This window comes from Oryx dammah, unplaced genomic scaffold (assembly GCF_014754425.2).
Source record: "Oryx dammah isolate SB20612 unplaced genomic scaffold, SCBI_Odam_1.1 HiC_scaffold_20, whole genome shotgun sequence".
Lineage (NCBI taxonomy): Eukaryota > Metazoa > Chordata > Mammalia > Artiodactyla > Bovidae > Oryx > Oryx dammah.
In genome coordinates, this window is record NW_024070204.1 from 35,467,302 (window position 1) to 35,488,931 (window position 21,630).

Consider the following 21,630-nt stretch of genomic DNA (forward strand, 5'->3'; position numbering starts at 1 on the left):
TCCCAGGAAGCACAAGTGGTAAAGAATCCACCTGCCAGTAGAGGAGTCATAAGAGACCCAAATTTGATCCCTGGGTCTGGAAGATCCCCTGGAGAAGGGCATGGCAACCCACTCCAGTATTCTTGCCTGAAGAATTCCCTGGACAGAGAAGCCTGGTTGGCTATACAGTCTGCAGGGTAACAAGGAGTCAGACATGACTGAAGCAACTGAGTGCGCACACACACACACACACACACACAACAGAAAACTCAGCTCAAAATGTCTTAAACATGAACGGTAAATATTATTTCATATAACGAACTGTCTAGACTTAGTCTGGATCCTGGGTTGATTAATTCAGAGAATCAATTGTATTATCAATGACTCATTTTCCTGCCTTGTTATCCTCAGCATATTTTGCAACAATCATACCCTTTATGGTAATAAGACAGCTATTCCTAAGATGCTCATTAAATAATTATAAATCATGGCAATATCCAGTGCAATAAAAAAAAAAAGCCCTTTTTTTCATGTGACTCTCTTTGAAATGAAGAGACTCTCCTAGAATCCTCCTGATAAATTTCCTTTATCTCATTGGACAACAGTGGGTCACAGACCTACCCCTAAACCAATCACTGCAAAAGAAATGGAACCGTGTGATTGACTTGTACCAATCAGTGTATCCAAGGCAAGTGAGGGAAGGAAGGAACCTTGAACACAAGACTGGGAAAAGCAGATCTCTAGGGAATAGCCCGCAGCTGGATTGCTCCGCACCTGGTCTGGTGGCGAAGTCGTCAGTGTCATGGACCCTGCTCCTCACTCACCACTCTGAGACCGTGTCTGGGGAGAGCACACTTGACCTCTTCCTGTCTATTCCAGGCTCTGGGAAGCCTTAGACAAAAGCCTCCTCCACTGGTCACTACTGAATGCACTCTACAGCTGCAGGCCACGTTTGTTAGACAGACACGTGACAGGAAAACGGTCAGGACTTTTCCAGTAGAACCATCTTACGCTATGAAGAACAACATTAAATTGCATTTATTCTTTCTTCGCCTTTTATTTAAGGACCTCATGGTTGCTTTTCTCCCTTCATCGGATGAAACGCTGGCCACTTCCTAGTGAAACTGGATCTCTGAACTAGTCTAGTCCCAAGAATCAATGAGAATATCCCAACATTGACAGGAACTGATAAGCAGTGATCTTATTCCCAGCCAAGGCTGTAGGACTGGGACCTGACCTTCCTGAGCACCCCTTCCTTCCTCTCAGCTTCCTGTTCCACTCCGCCCTGCCTCTGCCCCAACACCTCTCAAGACCGTTATCCCATCGAGGCACCTTCCTTGTCTGACACTCTGCCCCCTGTCCAGTCACTCCTTCTCTGCGTTCAAGGACATCACCTCCACATATGGCCATCCACAGCCACAATCATAGCCCTGAGCATTCGAATCTCTTGGTAATTAAGTAAACCACTTCCTTTGGAGGAATGGGGGGCACTTTCCTAAGGGCTCGTGAGTGGTAAGACAGGAAGGAGGGAAGACTGAGGTGTGTACTGGGGGTACAGGCTGGGACTGTGGCATTGGCTGGGGTCTGGCTTATCTGTCACTCATCAAATGCTCTCTGTGGTGTTTCACCACACTTGGGAAGAGATACAGACTCCATGTTGTAGAATGAGGAGTTCAGACTTTTAGACCCATGGCATGGCTCGTAGTGGTGATACCTTTTCTAATCTCCTGATTAGACCATCTTTATAACTGGCAGACAAAACCAGGATTACTCAGAAATGGATGTTGGTGGAGACTGGTTGATTTGGTGTAATGATTTGTGTCTTTCCTCCAGGGTGTCAGGATCAAGATCAAACGCATTCATGCGGTTTAAGACAACTGCCAAAGATGGCCTGTTGCTGTGGAGGGGAGACAGCCCCATGAGACCCAACAGTGACTTCATTTCCTTGGGCCTTCGGGATGGAGCCCTGGTGTTCAGGTAACCCTTACACTGGCTGCCGACAGCATAGTCTTGTGATTTTTCTCAGCCAGTGCAGATCACGCCAAACAGAGGTTGCAGAGGATCCAGAACACAGTCAGCCAGAATTAACTTGCCTGAAGCTCCAGGTCAATTTGAAGCTCCTGGTCTTTCTTTCCAGTATCCATCTCTAGAGCAGCAGTTGGCCAACTACAGCCTGGTGGCCATATCTGGCCCCCCTACCCATTTCTGTGGCTCAATGGTAGAGAATCCACCTGCCAGTGCAGGAGCCACAGGTGCTGCGGGTTTGATCCCGGTGTTGGGAAGAACCCCTAGAGGGAGGCATGGCAACCCACTCCAATATTCTCGCCTGGAGAATCCCATGGACAGAGGAGTCTGGCAGGCAGTAGTCCATAGGGTCGCAAAGAGTTGGACACGACTAGTCACACATACCCACCCATTTTTGTAAATGAAATTTTATTGGAATACTGCCACCCTCATTTATTTATGCATTGTCAATGACTGCTTTCATGGGACAGTGATACCCTTGAGTAGTTTCAATAGGAGCTGTATGGCAAAGCCTAAAATACTTATTATTTGGCCGCAAAGAGTGGACACAACTGAGCGACTGGACTGAACTGAACTTAGAGAACAATTTTGTGGCTCCTGTACTAGTATGTTATTGCTATCTACTCCCCACTTACAAATGAGGAAGTAGAAGGAGGACTTTGATCCTGCCAAGCATGGACATGAGTATTTGGCCCAGTGCTCACCAGCTCAGGAAGATCTGAAGATTTAGCTGAGAGACCTGGCTTTATATTCTGACTCAGCTCCCTAATCCCTGTGGAGCCTTGGGAAGGAGAAGCCCTGCTTTCCAATCTCCCACTGCAAAGAACAAAGCACAAACTCATACCTCAATAGAGCAACTCCACATTTGCATTTTTATAAGTGCTTCTCAGGTGATAATGGATAAGACAGTTCCAGAAGTTCTACATGAGTTTAGACTGTTCTCAGATTTGTCACTGGGGAAGATCCCCTGGAGAAGGCAATAGCAACCCACTCCAGCATTCTTGCTTGGGTAATCCCATGGACAGAGGAGCCTGGCGGGCTACAGTCCAAGGGGTCACAGAAGCGTCGGACGTGACTTAGCAGCTAAAGAACAACAACGACAAGCTATAAAGTAACTAAAGAATTACCAGAACAAGATCTCACCACCAGAAGCTGGGTGACAGCTGGGTGGGAGCCAGATTCCCAAGGGGCAGGGGCCAGCTGTATAACATGAAAGAGCTTCTCTAGAGATGGTGATGACACAGCCTTACTTGAGGGTAGAAATATCTTGTTTGGAACTGTGCTTCTCAAAGTGTAGTCCCTGGACCAGCAGCATCAGCATCATCTGGGAACGTGTTAAAAATATACAAATTTTTAGGCTACACCCATGAACTACTGAACCAGAAAAACTTTAGGGATGAGACCCAGCAATCTGTTAACTGTTTCTCCCGGTGATTCTGACGCCTGCTACGGTTTGAAACCCCTGCTCGCTCTCTAGACCATCTGCTCCATGGGGGAAGGAATTTTTCTGACTTTTCCTTCTTTAATCCCCCACCTGGTGACCTGCACAAGTGTTCACTAAATGATACGGAATTAACTGGAGTTGAAATAGATGAAGCTGAGATAGGGAACTACAGAGAAGAAGAAGGCTGAGTTCTGGGGCTTCAGTGGGTCCTGCGCTGGGACTGCAGACAGCCAGGGTACAAGAATAGAAGTCTTGGCAATTTGAATAAAGGACATTTTGAAAGGAAATGTCGCTTGTCCAATGCTTGCCCCTACATAGCTGAGCATGCTCAGTCATGTAACCCTATGGTTGTTGAGGACTTTGGGGAGCAGAGTGTGGTTGAAAGCTGGAGACTGCCTGAGAGCAGTTCGCACCACCTCCGCCCCCTCCCCGCAGCCCCAAGGTCAAATGCTGAGCTCTTCACACCCCAGTTTCAGGCTGGCTGCTCCAAAGCCATTTTCTTGTGGTTTTCCTGTGGTTAACCTCGCCAAGGCCTCAAGTACTTGATTGTGCCCAGAAAAGGGAACTGAAACAGTAGCTCAGCCGTGGGTGGGAGGCCCAACTTCCCCCCTAAACCGCCAGCGAAAACTTAGCTGGACGGGGAAGCTCAGTCTCCTCCTGGCTGCCCTGCAGCTCCTACTGGTTCTCACACCCTGCCCGGGCCAGACCCCCATGCCCTCTGGGCACCCTTCTTAAAACTCCACTCCATCCCGATGTGTTTCTTTGGTTACCAACTCTTTTTCGGGTTTCTGGAAATTGGTCCCACATTTCTCTTTTAAGCCTGGAGTTCTGGCCAAGTTCTGAGTAAAGGGCGCCCTCCCCCGCTCAGCCCCCACACCCCAGAGCAGACATCTGTGCTCATCCCTGGGCCTGGAACCTGGTGTGGCTGCTTCGCTGCATTTCCTTCCTCTGGGCAGCTATTCCCCCCACATCATTCACCCGGCTCAGAAGTACGGAAGCCCTGGGGGAGGCTGGGCGGAGAGGTATCAGAGAGTGGCCAGTGGTTTAAGATTGTCAGCCTGCACAGAGTCAGCTGCGGGGCTCCTATCCAAGGTTACTGGATTCCTGGGCCCACACCCGGAGATGCTGGTGGAGGAGGTCCTGCTGAGTGCCAGAATCTGATTGGAAGATACCAGGAGCCACACCCTGAAAAACCGAGTCTGGAATGGTCAGAAACCAGGGCTTCAGAGTCAGACATGCCTGATTTCCACGGCCACATGATCACCTGCAGGTTATCTGACCTCTGAAAAGGAAAGGGTTAATCATGAGGACCCAGTGAGTTAATTCACGTAAAGTCCCGGCATGTCTACTTATTAGTGAGTGATAATGATTATCCCTGATAAGTGTTTACTCTGTTCAAAAAACTCATATCACAAACATCATATGTAGGGGAACTGGCACAATATACTATATAAAATAAAATTTAGCTATTGTTATTGTTATTATTACTATTGTTATTATTATTGTTGTTATTATTTTGAATAAGGCGCTGCTGCCATGTAGCTTTTACATCAATGGAGCCTAGAGAGTAAACCTGTTGATTGGGTAGATGAACCAACCATTTTTGAGGTTTTAGTGTTTGATCCAATTTCAAAGCAAACAACAGGAAATCTAAGATAATACAGTATAATCTCAACATTCTTCACCTAAATGCTTGTCCTTTTTGCTAATTTAGTGCTCAAAGTGCTTCTGCCAGAGAATAAAGAAAAGCAATGGAATTCTACAAAAACGTTATTCATGGTTTGGGTGCAAATTAAAGAAAGGGAATCAGAGTGCTCAGTTGAGAGTATGGTTTTTGTTGTTTGTTTTGTTTTGTTTTATTATTATGTATAGGGCATAAAACTAGGTGTGTAAATATCACTTTACTGGGGATATTACCCACTAATTTTCCATGTGACTTTGATAACATTTTCATGCAGCAGAGAAAGGGAAGCAGTCTGACATTAGCCAAGTACCCTGTGCTGTGCTTTAAAGGAGGCACGACCAATTATAAGTGCCACCACGTGGAGGCAGTCAAGTGGCTTCCAAGAGGCCTCACCTGCTGTCGTTTCCTGGTGGCCCACCTTTGTGCTCAGACTCCTGGCCTTTCGTGTGCACCAGGTTGAGTAGGTGAACTGGGTTCAAGATAACTGATTCATTATCACCAGGTACGTGGGACATTGTAGAGAAAGCAGACATGCATTTATTCATCTATTCATTCATTCACATATTTTTACCTTTTTTTTTTTAAAAATTGAGATTTAACTAAGTGAAGTAAGTCAGAGAAAGACAAATGTCGTATGCTGTCATTCGTATATGGAATCTAAAAGCAAAATGAGGCAAATGAATTTATGTACAAAACAGAAACAGACTTACAGACATAGAAAACAAACTTACGGTTACCAAAGGAAAGGGGTAGGAGGGATAAATTTGGAGTTTGGAATTAACAGAGACATACTATATATAAAATAAATAAACGACAAAGTCTTATTTTACAGTACAGGAACTATATTCAATATCTTGTAATAACCTATAATGGAAAAGAATCTGAAATCAGACAAATGTACATATAATATTATCTGAATCAGTTTGCTGTACACTAGCTGGTGAAGCAACTTAGGAGCAGCAGCAGCAGCAACAGCTGGTAAAGTATCTGCCTGCAATGCAGGAGACCCTGGTTCTATTCCTGCTTCTCTTCCTGGAGAAGGGACAGGCTACCCACTCCAGTATTCTCGGGCTTTCTTGGTGGCTCAGATCATAAAGAATCCACCTGCAGTGCGGGAGACGTGAGTTTGATCCCTAGGTTGGGAAGATCCCACGGAGGAGGACATGGGAACCCACTCCAGTATTCTTGCCTGGAGAATCCCAAGGACAGAGGGGCCTGGCGGGCTACAGTCCTTGGGGTCACAGAGTTGGACATGACTGAGCGACTAAACACAGCACAGAAACTAACAAAACATTTTAATTCAACTATACTTCAAATTGTTTTTAATTAAGGTAAAATTTACATAAAGTGTACAAATATTATGTGTTCAGCTCAGTACATTTTTTAACATACAAACGCTTGTGTGACCACCACTCGGAACAAAACAGAACATGTCCTACACCCAGAAATGCTCCCTCATGCCCTCTGCCAACAAAGGCAATCACTGTTCTTGGCCATTTATTATTATTTAAAAGAAAGAGAAATTCCAGGGGTATGTATATCAGGTGTCTGGGCAAGCAGGAGGTTATTCGAGAACCGAGAGGGAGTCGGTGGGGTTGGAGAGTCAGGCCGTCAAGGAGCCAACTGGGCCGCTCCCCCACCTGCAGTGGTGGCTGGATTCCTGTCTGCTGGGTTCCGTGTTTGCTCCTTGAGTACAATCTGGATGAACAGGCATGTTACCAGGCTGGAGAATAGAAGAAGAAAACCCGTCCTTTGTCCAAACACAACTGAAAAAGTTTCCATTCACTGGGTTACAATCCCATTCCAGTCTAGTGCTGCTGCAGGCCTACCCAAGTCACCTTGTTCTGAGACCTGGGTGTTCCTGGGTGTTTGGGTTACATATTCACAGCCTGTCGGTTCACTTTCACACATGACTGCTCTTCCAGGAGAGGCTTGACAGGCTTAACTCTGGGTGGCGGTTTTCTCCTATTGCTCGTTCCTCTAGGTGCTGTCCATGCTCTATCTGCGCTGCATTAAGCACTGCATGTATTCCCACATGGTGCTAGTGGAGAAGAGCTTGCCTGCCAATGCAGAAAGCATAAAAGATGCAGGTTCAAGGCCTGGGTCAGGAAGAGCCCCTGGAGAAGAGCATGGCAACCCACTCCAGTATTCTTGCCTGGAGAATCCCATGGACAGAAGAACCTGGTGGGCTACAGTCCACAGGGTCACACAGAGCCAGAGACGACTGAAGTGACTTAGCATGCACACAGGCATGGGGTTATTTGCTTGTCTCCTACTATGTGCTCTGCTCTTTATATATATTATCTTACTGAACCTTCCATAAGATCCTTCAGGGTAGGTATTATTAACCCATTTTACAGATGAGAATATTGAGGCTCAGACAAATGGAGCAAATTGCCCAAGATCACAGAGCTAGGAATTGGCAAGGCTGGGAATCTAGGTAGATTCCTCTAATCCAAGTGTCTAGGTTCTTTCTCGGAGAAGGCAAGGGCACCTCACTCCAGTACTCTTGCCTGGAAAATCCCATGGACGGAGGAGCCTGGAAGGCTACAGTCCATGGGATCGCTGAGGGTCGGACATGACTGAGCGACTTCACTTTCATGCATTGGAGAAGGAAATGGCAACCCACTCCAGTGTTCTTGCCTGGAGAATCCCAGGGACGGGGGAGCCTGGTGGGCTGCCGTCTATGGGGTTGCACAGAGTTGGACACGACTGAAGCGACTTAGCAGCAGCAGCAAGTTCTTTCTATCACCCCATGCTGCCTCTCATAAAAGCCCACATAGTAGTTCAGCTGTATTTCTGCCAACCAGCTCTCAGCCTTGCTTTATACTCATTCATTTCTTCAACAAGCATTTGGCCACTAAATAATGAAATCTGAAAATTCCACCTCCAGGCTGCTTCATACAAGGAGACACTGGATGTGGGAAAATTCATTAGAAAACAGTGGATTTTTCTGGGTCAGAGCAACAGCTTTGTCTCAGAGTTTGTCAAGTCACCCGAGTTCTATTCTTGGTTAAATGTTGATGGGCTGTGTGGCTTCTTTGAGACTGCAGTGTTAAAGAAAGGACTCATAGTGCTTTCCCTGGGAAAAGCCAAAGCTTTCTATTCTTGCTCTTTTGTTGGCTTGAGTGCATAGAAGAGCTCAGTGACTAATCCGAGTTTTCTCTCAATTTCCTGTTTCTTGGCCAATGAGCTAAAGGAGAGACATGTCCTCTTACAACATGAGGAGAGAGTTGTCTGGGTGGAATGCATTTTCCTTCAAAAGCATGATTACATGGGCTTTATTATATTATCAAGGGGTGATCTATGCAGCTGGCTCAGTGCCCAGCCTTGAATAGTCACTCACTAAATATTTGTTGTATTTAATTAAATTAGAATAATTGAATGAACACTGGACTAAGAGGGATATTTCTCTCTGGTAAACAACATATGCAAGTCTTCTGATCCCCTTAGCATATCAGGGTATCTGGCAACTGAAACAGAAAATAGAAAGCTTCGGAGTGGATCTGCTATCCAAGAAAATGTGGCAGGGGGAGGGGCGCAGGTAAGAGCCCAAGTGCAAGTCCTATACTTTGGCTTTGAGATTTTAGGCAAATTCCCTTAAACTCTTTGGGACTCAGCCTACTCTGCAATGTTTTGTTCTGTTCCGTTTTTTTGAAAAGTGAAAACACATGTATTCGTTTCTGAAGACTGCCATAACACATTACCACAAATTGGGTGGCGATAGACATGTGTTATCTCACAGTTCTAGAGGCGAGAAATCCGCCCCGGAGGCCTTGCAGGGGCTCTTCCTTCTGGGGCTCTGAGGAGGTCTGCTCTGTGACTCTCTGCTCGGTCCTGGTGATCGCTGGCACTCCTTGGTACTCCTTGTCTTATCGCTGTTATCATTCCAGTCTGCACGCCCCTGCACGTGGTGTTCTTTGTGTGTCTCTGTCTCTGGGTCAAAATTTCCTCTTTCTATAAGGAAACTAGTCGTATTGGATTTAAGGTTTCACTAACCCCAAATGGGGCTTCCCAGGGGGCTCAGTGGTCAAGAATCCGCCTGCAATGCAGGAGATGTGGGTTTAATCCCTGGGTCAGGAAGCTCTCCTGGAGCCTCTCCTGGAGTATTCTTGCCACTCCAGTATTCTTGCCTAGAGAATCCCATGGACATAGGACCCTGGCAGGTTACAGTCCACGGGGTCTCAAGAGTCAAACATGACTTAGCAACTAAACAACAATAATAACTACGTATGATTTCCTCCCTAACCCCATATAACCCGCATATAAACCCTCTTAACTAATTACATATGCAAAGACCTTGTTTCCAAATCAGTTCCCTTTCTGAGTTTCTGGACCCAGGTTCAATTCCTGGGTCGGGAAGATCCCCTGGAGGAGGGCATGGCAACCCATTCTAGTGTTCTCACCTGGAGAATCCCATGGACAGAGGAGCCTGGTGGGCTACAGTCTATGGGGTTGCAAAGAGTGGGACACAACTGAGCGACTAACACTTTCACTTTTCACTTAGATTCTGGGTGTTCATTAATTTTGGGGGGATACTGTTCAACCTAGTACAACACATTACAAATGATAAAGTCCTTCTTTTTCCTTATACAGTAATAGTATACATGGAGCCTAAAATAAATCAACTTTGAGGGCATTATGGTAAGTGAAAAAAGCCAGTTACAAAGAGACAAAACTGTTTGACCCTACTATAAGGTACCTAGGATTGAAAAATTTACAGAAGGAGAAAGTAAAATGGTGGTTGCCATGGACTGAGGGAGGGGGAAATGGGAAGTTGTTTAATGGGTACAGATTTTCGATTTTACAGGATGAAAAAGTTCTGGAATTGATTGCTCAGCAATGTGAATATACTTAACACTACTGAACTGAACACTTACAAATGATTAAGACTGGACTTCGATAGAGGTCCGGTGGTTAAGACTCCATGCTCCCAATGCAGGGGGCAGAGGTTCAATACCTGGTCGGGGAACTAAGATCCTCTTTGCTGCACAGTATGGGCAAGAAAAAAAAAAAAAAACGTTGATAGTAAATGTTACCGCAATTAAAAAATAAAAAAACATGGCCTAATTTGGGAACCTAGTGTCTTTTTAGCATTGTTTTGTGTTAAAGAAACTACCTTCTGAGGTCCTGAGAGCTTTCTCATTGAGAATCATTTATGAATGCCCGTCAGCCTGTGCGTCAGTACTTTTTTCTGTTCTCTGTCTTGTTCTCTGACACCTTTAGCTATAACCTGGGCAGTGGTGTGGCATCCATCATGGTGAATGGCTCATTCAATGATGGTCGGTGGCATCGAGTCAAGGCTGTTCGGTGAGTACCTGTCACAGGGTGAGACGGGGCTGACGGGAGTGCTCTCCAAGTCCCTGTAGCCTCACTTCCCGTTCCCCCGCCTGGCCGGGCATCCCAGTATCCCTGATTCCACTCATTGGGACATCTTGGTACCAACTGCCCCCTGTGCCCATCACTACCACTGCAGGTCGGAAAGGCTGAACTCCCAGTCTTCAGTCAACAAAGGCCTTCTGGAGAAGGACTTTTATGATGGCTAAACTGGAAGAGGGTCTGGTCATCTAGTGAGGTCTAGATATCTCTAGTGAGATGAGATTTCAGGACAGGTAGACTTTGAGGAATGCTTCTATTCTAGTTATGCAGGCAATCGCCCTCACCGTTTTTTGTTTTTTGACATTACATTACCTGAATCTTAGAAGCCATGTGTACCCTGCCCCAATTACACATCCTCCCCCTGCTCACAGAGCTCACTACCCTCACTTCTGATTAATTTAGGGTGAATCATTCCTTTGAAATTAGTTTTACTATGTATATATTCCTAAAAATGTATTTTTAGGAACTGATTAGCAAGTCCTAATTCAGCTGTATAAAGAAATGTCAGTCCTGCCACTCCTGATGCAGGTCTCGAGATGAGCTGAACAGTCTTTGGCTCAGGTTCCCTGAGAATATACCATAGTACTTTCTGGGGAGGTCAGTAGGTGAGGTCATGAGTGAAGCTTGGGGAACATGGGGCCACCATGGTCGGTTTCCTACTCAGTTCATGTATAGGCTATGATGGAAATAGCCTTGCTGGACCCCCGTTCTTCTTTCCACTGTGCTTGCCTTCGATTCCAGAGGATGTGGCAGGCACAGAGGCAGACCTGTGCCCATCAGCTGTCCAAGTGACCTTGAAAGTCCTTGAGAGAGTGATTCTGATGAAGCCCCAACTCTGACTTGTTAAAAAGAGATGTCTTCCCGTAGTGAATATTTACTGGAGTAGGTAGCCATTCCCTTCTCCAGAGGATCTTCCCAACCCGGGGATCGGACCAGGTCTCCTGCATTACAGGCTGATTCTTTACTGCTGAGCCCCTGGGGAAGCCTCAAACTGCTCATACTCCAGCTCAATTCCAAGATCCTTCAGACTAGGTGGCTTCTAGGTTCTTCATTTTACATTTTTCAAATCTAAGATGCCATTGATTATAAAGTTTATCCTCATTTTGGACATATTAAAAATGAAAATTTCTTAGAACTGATGAAATAAAGTGGGGAAAATGGAATTTTTAAAGTAATGGGGAAAAGCAGTCAGAGCAGGCAAGGCATTGCCCATCACATCCTTCCAGTATGAGATTTTGAAAAAGCATATCCAAAACGAGGAAGCTGTGTGGTCTCAAGGGTGATTATAGAACAGGCTAGAAATATCTCTAAAGCTAGTTGCTAGAAGAGTTGTTATCAATAAATGAGGTTTATGCAAACAAATTTTTATCATTATACCCTACTCCCCTCCCAAAAAGGAGTAGGGCCCAGAAGTTTTGGAAGGTAAATGAGGGGCTGAAAACAGATTGGCTTAAAAATCTTACTTAAGGTGCTAGACCTCAAGCTCCTTCTACTTCATATAGCTGGCATGCTGCCCTTTCCCTACCCATGGAAGAATAATGAAAATCAATTCTCTGGAGAAAGTGAATAAGGGTCTTTAAAATGGGAGACGTTAGGTATAGCTAAACACTGGACTAGTCTACTCTGTCTCTATTAATACTGGAAACTATGTGAAAGTTCTGTGTTGACTCTTAAGAGCCCTATAAATCTCCCCCCATTGCGATTCCAGAGTGCTGAGAGCCAGGTCTGTACCCCACGGTAGAGTAGGAAATCTAGGTATCCCCCAGTGATTGCACCAAATCGCAGTACAGTCACAGAAGCCATCCAGCACATGCGGCTCCCATAGCGCTTCCGGTCCCCTCCTCAGTCCCCAGCACCGAACTGTGCAGTGGCAGTCGGGGATCACTAAGCATTTGAAAAAAAATCTCTAGTATCAGACATGGCTATCAGAACAGACACATAGAACAAAGCAACTTGGAGGAAACAAACTATGAATGAAAAAAAAAAAAAGATTTTCACATCATCAGAGAGAGAAGAGAGTTTCTTGTTCCTGTTAACCTGAGAAACAAGAAGTGATGGCTATTTTAAAAAAAAAAAGGCAGTAAAAGACAAGAAAGAACTCATTGGAGAAGGAGGAGAAGAGGTGTGGCTGGTTTTTGGAAACCCGCTTAAAATGCAAAGTCCTTGCCACAGAGGAGCGCCTCCATCCTACTGTTCTCAGAGTCACTTTTGGGTGACTCTGGATCCTTTGGCTTCCCAGGTGGCGCAGTGGTAAAGAATCTGTCTTCCAATGTAGGAGCTCCAGGATGTGCGGGTTGGGAAGATCCCCTGGAGGAGGAAATGGCTACCCACTCCAGTATTCTTGCCTGGAGAATCCCATGGATAGAGGAGCCTGGTGGGCTACAGTCCATGGGGTCACAAAGAGTCAGACACGCCGGAGCACGCATGCACGCACCACATGGGTCCTTTAGAAGCCTCTAAACCATTCTTTGTTCTCCCAAGAGTGATCCGCCAGTGGGGACTGCCACATTGGTTTCTCACTGTGCTTAGAATAACATCCACACTCAACATGTGTCACCATGTCACCACCACTCCTCCCCTTAAAGTTCGCTGGTTCCTTCCCACATTCGGAATAAATTCTAAGCTCCTTTTGCCCCTCAACATCTGCTTCTGGTTTCACATTTTCCTATTCTATTCCCACCTCTGGAATTCTGTATGCTCAGACTGTCCAAACCCCCGTTTCTTTTCTCTCTTTGCGGTTGCCACTTGCTGTTTGCTTTACCCTTCTCCTTCATCTGACTCACCCAGCCTTCAAAATGCATCTCAGACAGAATCTTCGTTGAGAAGTTTCCCCTGGCCTTCTCTCCATCTCCTGTAGGATTTCACAGCACCTGGGCATTCTTCTACCATAGAGTGGTGACACTGTGTGATCACTGGCAAATTTTTTCTTTTTTCTTTTTTTTCTGCCTCAGGAATTTGGGTGATTTCTTGGTTTGTTTCATTTTGACAGCTCCATCATTTAGTATAGTGCCTGGTGCTTAGTAAGGACTTGAATACATTTCTGTTAACATGAGTACATGATTGAATGATTAAATGAAGCTCCAAAGCTGGTGGTGGTTTTTACAGGGATGGCCAATCAGGAAAGATAACCGTGGATGACTATGGGGCCAGAACAGGCAAGTCACCTGGCATGATGAGGCAGCTCAACATCAACGGAGCTCTGTATGTGGGTAAGTGACCTTGACCTCCAGCGGAACCTCAACTATCCAGTGCCTTTTCTTAGTCTTCCCTTTGTCATGCTGGGGCTTCCCAAAGTCGTGCACTTCACTTGATCAGTCAAATACTTGGAAATCAGGAAACTCTACAGATATTCCATTCTTCCATTTTCTGAACCTCTGACTCATGGCTGAGGGGTCAGGAAACACATAGATGCTTTTGTGCTGTGGACCAGTCCACCAGGAAAACCCTGCTTGTTTATAGAACAGGAACCTGCTAAATATAGCTCCTGGAATTCTCCTGGAGGAAGGAGTATCTGTCTTTCTGGCCCCTCGCAGAATTAGAATGAGTGGTATTTTTATAAATAGCTTAGAAGCCACTAATGCAGACTCATAAACATGGAAAGACACCTCTGTCTGTATGCTGTTTCCTAAAAGTGAACTTAGTTGAAAGCATTCAACATCAGTGTATGTCTTTTGGTTTAAGATGGCATCATCTCTTATCAATACTACATATTGTTGACATTATACAACATTTCTTTTTTTTTTCTTTTTTTCAAAATTCACCAGGTACTGTGTGGCTTTAAGTGGTCAGCTAGGTCAGAAAATCATGTATGAGGTAGATAGTTAACTGCTCTGGTTGTGTATCTCACTGACCCAAGTCAACTTGTCCCTTCAAGGTTAATTATAAACTAGATGCGATGTCCAAAGTTCTAGGTTCTGCACCCTCACCTGTCCCGTCAGTCGAGGGACGTGCTGGTCAGTAGCCACTCAAGCATCCTACAGAGACGTCCTCCCCTTTGGCTCAGGTCATCTCCCTCTTGCTTCCTGGCAGGTGGAATGAAGGAAATCGCTCTGCACACTAACAGGCAGTACATGCGAGGCCTCGTGGGCTGCATTTCTCATTTCACACTGTCCACCGATTACCACGTTTCCCTGGTGGAAGACGCCGTGGATGGGAAAAACATCAACACTTGCGGAGCCAAGTAACACCAGCTGGCCCTGCCCAAAAGACCGAGCCTTCTATCCCGAGAGTCCTGGGGGCCTGAGACCCTGCCGGACACAGAGGCCTGGGGACCAGGAGTGTGTCTTGTCCTCAAGGAGCAAGTTCACCCTGATGGGAAACTAGAACCGAGGCGGGAGTCCCTCGGTGGCCTTTCCTGCTGACACTCTGTGGGCCAAACCCAACGGAACAGTCTGTGTAGGAAGCCTGAGACTTTGTCCGCTGAGTGTGAGGTGGCTGCCAGAGAGCACACATCAAGGCGAATTTCCGAGCCCGTCTGCTGTAGTTCAATGACTGTGTTGTGATTCATAGTTCATTTAAAAAAAAAAGAAAGAGAGAGACCCAAAGGGCAGTATTAAAATACTTCTCTCCTCTCCTGACTCATCACACTCTTACTGACAGCAGAATGACTGTAAAACCTTGAACCTCAATTTTCTCACTTCGGCCCATGAATAACTAGGATTAACCCCTTCCCCTCCTCGCTGCATCCAATGTGCTCTGACTATGAAAATAAGGATGAAGGGAGACTAGAGATAGAATCATAATTATGAAGCTGCGCCCCCCAACCCTGGAAAGTTTACCTTTAATGAGAAATCCTTACTTTTTATAATGCAAATCTCAGAAAACGGGCACCATGATTTTGTAGCTGTCCTTTTGTATGTGTATATTTTTATAGCAACGGGCTGTCCATGCGGTATACTTTTGCGAGTTTGAGTGGACGACCCTGAGTTCTTCGCACACTTCCTAGAATTTTCTCCCAAAGGAGACTTGTCTGGGCCCTTTGTGGCATCAGCAGTGTGGGGTGGGCACCTTGGGGAGCTGACCATTCCCTCTGGGTAAAAGATGGCTCAAAGAGGCGAATATGAAGCTCCCTGAATAAGCAGATGAGAGGGCACCTGCGTTACTGAGGAGGGTCACTGTCTTGGTTTTGAGAGAGGGGGATGTCTGTAGTACAGTTGAATAAAGGAGATGAAGGCTACTGCGCTTTCATTTGGTTGTTCATTCACCCGTGGAGGGCTTCCTGGTTCCTCCCAGGGCCGTGTCCAGAAATGGACATGAATACAGTCAAGTGTTTCTGAGGCTGGGCAGGGAGCAGCCTCGGCCTGGTCTGAGCATCTGGACAAGAATCAGGGAAGCAAGGTTGCTTCCTTAGGAGTCATCATGGTGCTGCTTAGCCAGCTCATGAGTGACCCTGGGGATGGCGGGCTCCCTGGCAGATCCCCTGTGCTGGGACTTGTGAGGGAGGTGAGATGAATGCTGCTACCAACCTAAGAGGAGGGAGATATGATCCACCTCACAGAGGCACCTACGAGTAGCTCCGCCGTGACTCTACTCTTGCTTGTGCAGCAGGCTTTCAGCGAAGGCTTGAAACTTTGCACCAAGCACTGTTCTAGGCACATTAAGAGTTCTAAAAAATGAATAAATAAACTAGAGACATTCACCTTACATGTCAGCCTCCTGCCTCCTGTCTTCGAGGACCTTTGATGACCAGGATGCTTCATCCCAAAGCAATAAAGGTAACAACAATTCATCCTCTCCTACCTAATGTCACCTTGTGAGTGCAGCGTTGAGAAGGTACATGGTGGAAAGTGGGTGTCACCACCTCCCTACCATGCTGACCTCCACACCGTCTCCTTGGAAACATCCAGGGGCAGGGCTTCCAAGATATAATGGAGTTGCTTTCACAACTCCAGGTGAGTCACATTTTGAATCAGTTGCCTTCAGTCAAAAAAAAGTGATTTGAGCAAAATATTCAGCAGAGCTGAAGCCAGAAGAGTTGTGCAGTTTCTCTCTATGACTGTTATCCAGGGAAACACGCAGTAACCTGGGGGTGGGGACCCAGGAGTGTGTGTTGGAGCTGATGAGGATGCTGAACTGCCTTTCTCTGGGTGGGATGCAAAAGGGGCTGGAAGGGGAGGGGTGACATGTGATGGAGTCAGAGCCGTAGAGATGCTGTGGGTGAGAGGGCACCAGAGTAGGGGGACCCAAGAGGAGCTGAACACATGGGAGGCTCAGGGTGGGAGAACAGGCTTAAGAGATGGTATATACCAAGCTGGGAGCAAGCTCCTTCACCCTCTCAGTGGCCCCAAATCAGGAAACGTGGGGTGACTTTATAAAAGCAGTGGTGGTTGGGAGGATAAAAACTTTGTCCTGATGCTAAGGGATTAGATTGGGGTTTAGGTGAGCAAGAGACCCAAGGAGAACTCAGGCTGGCTTTGTGGCTCCCCCAGGTTCCTTGCTAAGTGTATCTGCTATCTATTGTCCTGATAATGCTGCCTGACAAGCAACCACAAAACCTCAGTGGCATACCGCAGAAATGTGTTGATTGCCTCCAGGCCTTAAGTGGTTGGCTTGGCAGCCCTGCTGATCCGGGCTGAGCTTGACTTGGTGGTTCTTCCAGCCTCAGCAGGACTTGTTCACACTTGTAGGGTGGCTCACTTAGGGCCTTGGCCAGGACGGGGAGGTGACTAGGGTCTGCTCCATCCTCCTGCTGGGACCAGTGGCCCAGCCTGACATGCCCTTTGCATGCTGATGGAGGAGGGCAAGAGCACCAGAATCGAGGTCTAAGGCCTTTGACAGCCTGGGGTTGGACCTTCCTGTGTCACTTCTGCCACATTGTGTTAGTCGCATGGCCCCAGGCAGGGATTCAGGGAGAGTGAGAAGTCAGGGCCGTTAGTGCCAACAGCACTAATTAGTCTGCGGCAGCAAGTCCTGGAAGGCTGCGGTGACAGCCCGGCTGAGGTGGGGAGGCACTAGCTCCTCCTCCAGCCCTGCCTGCTGCTCCCTGTCCCCATTCCACCTGCTGCCATGTTCCATCTGAGGAGCAGGGCCTGGCGGGGGACGGGACCTCTGCGTGGCTTTGTGGCAGCAGCTCCGTGGAAGGCAGGAGGGGAGTGCTGGCCAGACTCCTGGCTGCCAGAAGAGGTTTGAGGGGCAGCCAGTGAGCTGGGAGGTTAACGCCCACCACCCCTGTCCTGCCCAGGAAGGATATCGTGAAGCATGGGTTCCTGATAAGTTTTTGTCCCACAAGCAGGATTTGAGAAAATTCCCCCGAACTTCCCATGTGTTCTCAGCAAGGACGGCTGGGGTGAGGTCAGGGAGGGGAACGTTCTTGCTTTTCTTAGGAAAGCTAACTTTCATGCACCCTGTGTTTCCTCTCAGCTTGCCTGTGGGATCTCTCAGGAAGGCCCGTGGAGTCTTCTTGGTCCCCTCGCTGCCCCAGAGTCCAGGGAGCTCGGTGCCCCTGCAGGTCAGGCACACCCTGAGCGGCTGCCCTGCTCCTCCTTTTTTGCCTTCCGTCCAGTCCCCAGGCGCCTCCAACACAAACAGGCCCTCTGCTTCCCACGCACGCCCAACAGCCCCGGTTGACAGAGCCACTGGTACTTCCCTTCCGGTTCCCTCCCTCCTTCCACCCACCGCCCACCTCTTCTCCTCTCCCCCTTGCGAGGAGCTGCCTGCCTCCTCCCCGAGTGGGAGGAAGATCTCGGAAATGTGCCCAGAGCTGGCGGACCCAGTGCTTTCCACTTGGAGGAAATGCTGCATTTTTCACCTTTCACCCAGAAAAATATGGTTCTCAGCGAGCTTGTTTTTATCCCCTGAGAGTTCCCCAAGGAAAAGGGCATCGCGAATAGGAGGGCTCCTAGCCCCTCTCAGAGCCCTGACAGCCAGCCCCCTGCCCCCCCTCCCCCCCCTCCACCCCCAGGGTTGCTTCACCCCTGAGAGGGAACCTGGCTGCTGGAAAAAAAAGGCAGAGAATTCCAGCTTCTCACAGAAAAGATGGTTCATCCTTGAGGAGAGGGTCTTGGACAAAGCATTCCCTGCTTCCTGTTTCCCTTCTGGTCCTCTTCTAGCTCCTCCCAGTCCAGATACACAGCTGCTGCCCTTGAAGGGGAAGGTGGGGCACGTGGGCCCTGCAACAGCCAGCCAGTCCCTTAGCCAAAAAGGGTGGTGTGTTTATCATATCAAAGGCAGGAAAGAAGAGCTCCAGGACTGCCATCCAGAAGGAGCCCAGAGGGGAGAGGGCTGGTGGCATGGAGTCAAAATCAGAATCCCAAATAACTCAGCCTGGCCTACAGAGTTACCTCCCAAGATGGAGAAGTGGGGTTGGGGGAGGCATTGTCATCACCACATCATCCCTTGGTGTTTCTACAGCGCACCTTAAACACGCACAGAAAATACCAGCTGTCCTGCCTCAGCTTTGATGAGGATGTGGAGTACGGGGTCAGAAGGCATTCAACTGGTGGGCCTCGGTGGAAGTGACAGGCTGCCATTAGGAAGTTCCAGTTTATAGGTGTCTGTATGCTTACAGGCAGCAAAATGACTAATCCGGCTCAACAGCATGGTCTGGCTTCTGAGACAGGCCCTGTGAGTAATTGCACTTCAACCTCACATTGTAAGAACATTCAGATATTGGATCTCCAAAACTGTCCTCCTTTGATGACGGCCGGAGCCGACAGGCAAGGCCAATAGGACACACAAAGACAGAAGCTGGCCGCAAGGACCAAGTGACTTGCCCGTGGTCCTCGCACAAGGACACGACCACGGTGCTTCACTGTGGAGGCACCTGACCTGACCTGCAGTCAGATGCAGCGGCTGGTAGACCCCACCCAGGCTTGCCCAGTGGCATTCTGGGGCTCCCTCGGGTTAGCTGTCCTTGGCAGGAGAGTCTTGTGGGTGAGGGGGATTGGGGCCAGTCCCCTAGTGTCTGCCTGCCAGCTTCTTATCACAGCTCCAGGTCTGCCTTCTCCCAGAGCTCTCCCATTGCCAGGACTCTGGGTTGAGCAAACCTGGAAGCAGGGACCAGAGCTGCTGTGTCGGAGAGGGGATTCAGGCCCCCGGCAAGCAATGAGGTCTGGGCTGTAAGTCTTTTCCTTCTCTCCTTTGCATTCTCCACAAATAACCTCCAGCACTCAGGGGGAGTTGCCATAAGCTCTTTCCAAACATCGAGGTGCTCCCCCTGGGGCCCCTGCCTGGCCCTGGCCAAGCCGAGAAGTCCAAAAGAAGGGGAAGAAGCAGAGAAAACTCCCTGCCTCTCCTCCTCTTCCTCCTCCTCCTCCTGCCTTTGCTGAGACATCTTTATCCTAGAAAGTGCGCGGCTCCAGGAACTCTCGCCTTTTCCTGGAAAGACGTGAGAGGAACTCTGTGTCTCAGCAGTTGGGATGAGTGCTCTTTGACTCTCTTTATCTCTCTGACTTGCTCAAGATCCAAGGCACACAGATCTTGGAAAACGTAGTATCCCTCCCCTCCACCATCGGCCCTGCCCCCCACCATGTCCCAGCAGCTCACCTCCAAGCCGGGGTCCGGCTTGAGGCTCTGACCTCCTCGGACAGCCTGGTGCTAGGGACTGCACTTCCAGCTTGTCTGAAAGAGAACTTGGGTGGGAATATCCGTGAGAAGGAAGGTCAAGGAAGTGCAAGGAATTTGATCATCTACACTCATTTAGAAACACCAGTAACAGGCACCAGGCCAGAGGATTAGCTGCGCAAAGCCCTGTTAGGAAATGGCCTGAAGGAAAACAGAGGCAGAGACCCAGAGGGCTGTGGAGGACAGGGAGTGGGGGGACCACCCACTCCCGCCCCCCATCCACCCCCTGCCCAGGCTGCAGGCATTCTTTGCTCTCACAGAACTTACGGTTCACAGGGCAACTGTGGGTATGAAGTGGGGGACACTGTCCAATAGAGTAGTTGTGCCCACTAGTCTGGACCACATCCCTCAGAAATAAAATAAGCTGAGTGATCTCCAGGTCCAGCCCCTCAGAGAGGGCAGGGGAGGTAAGAGGACTTGCCCAGGGTTGGGGCCTTATTCACTCTCACGTGACTGGATCTGGTCTGGAAGCCTGTTTGTTTGGAGTTTGTTCGGAGGCTTTGAAGTTTTCAGGATGGAGGGTGGGGATGCAAAATGATTTCCTGGGTCCTCGCAAGCATTGTTGGAGCACCTCCCGACCACCACAGACACTCACCATATGCAAAGCAACCCAGAGGAGATGCAATGAGAATATAAAGGAGGGTGAAGACTCTTCCTCAAACCAGCGTGGGCCAGGGTCATCACAGGCTCAGGCCCTCTTCCAAGTCCATGGGGCACCTTCTCTGTTCCTTCAAAGCCAGCAGTCTTTCTGAAAGGCCTGGTCTCTCTTTAAGAGCTCTCCTGATGAGTTAGGTCCACCGGGGATATCCTCCCTTTCTATTAACACACAGCCGACTGACAAGTAACCTAATTATGGGAGTGACTTCCAGTCCTGTACACCAGCTGAGCCACACTCCAGGGTTGAGTCTGCACCAGGTGTGTGCATCCAGGATCAAGTCTTGGGACCATTTTAGAATCTGCCTCCCCTAACCCTCTTCAACTCTGGCTCCCAGTCTCTCCCACCTCCAGGCCATGCTTCACCAGAGACCAGTTTTGTTCTCTTCAAGTGCACACTTGAGGTCATGTGTTATCCCAACTGAAGAATTGCCACAGTCTGCAACTTCCCCAAACCATGAGCCAAACCAAGACTGCCAGGAAAAGAACTATTCCCAGAGAATATAGCAATCTTTTAAAATTTCTACTAAAGAAAAAAGACTTCTCTGGTGGTCCAGTGGTTAAGAATCCACCTACCAATGCCGAGGACTGGTTTGATCCCTAGTCTGGGAAGATCCCACGTGCCACAGAGAAACAAAACCTGTGTGCCACAATTACTGAGGCCCTGTGCCTAAAGCCCATGCTCCACAACAAGAGAAGCCACTGCAATGAGGAGCCTGAGCATCACAGTAAAGACTAGACCCACTCACCACAACTAGAGAAAGCCTGCACACAGCAACGAAGACCCAGTGCATTCACAAAAAGAAAAAAAGACATATCAATAAATTTTGCCAAATCCTATTTCCCCTGGGTCCTGAAACCTTCACCAATGACTAGGGGTCCAGCATGGAGTCGAGTGGTTGAG

General features: G+C 48.1%; 1 protein-coding gene across 1 annotated transcript in view; it reads left to right on the top strand.

Moving 5' to 3' along the window:
• EGFLAM (EGF like, fibronectin type III and laminin G domains) overlaps positions 1-15,693 on the top strand; it is a 189,398-nt gene extending 173,705 nt beyond the window's left edge. Inside the window, exons 20-23 of the mRNA XM_040262359.1 lie at positions 1,813-1,956; positions 10,359-10,442; positions 13,617-13,720; positions 14,541-15,693. Of these exons, the coding sequence (XP_040118293.1) occupies positions 1,813-1,956; positions 10,359-10,442; positions 13,617-13,720; positions 14,541-14,695 (487 nt within the window). The 3' untranslated portion in view covers positions 14,696-15,693. The remainder of the gene's footprint in view (positions 1-1,812; positions 1,957-10,358; positions 10,443-13,616; positions 13,721-14,540) is intronic.
• Positions 15,694-21,630: the final 5,937 nt, after the last annotated feature.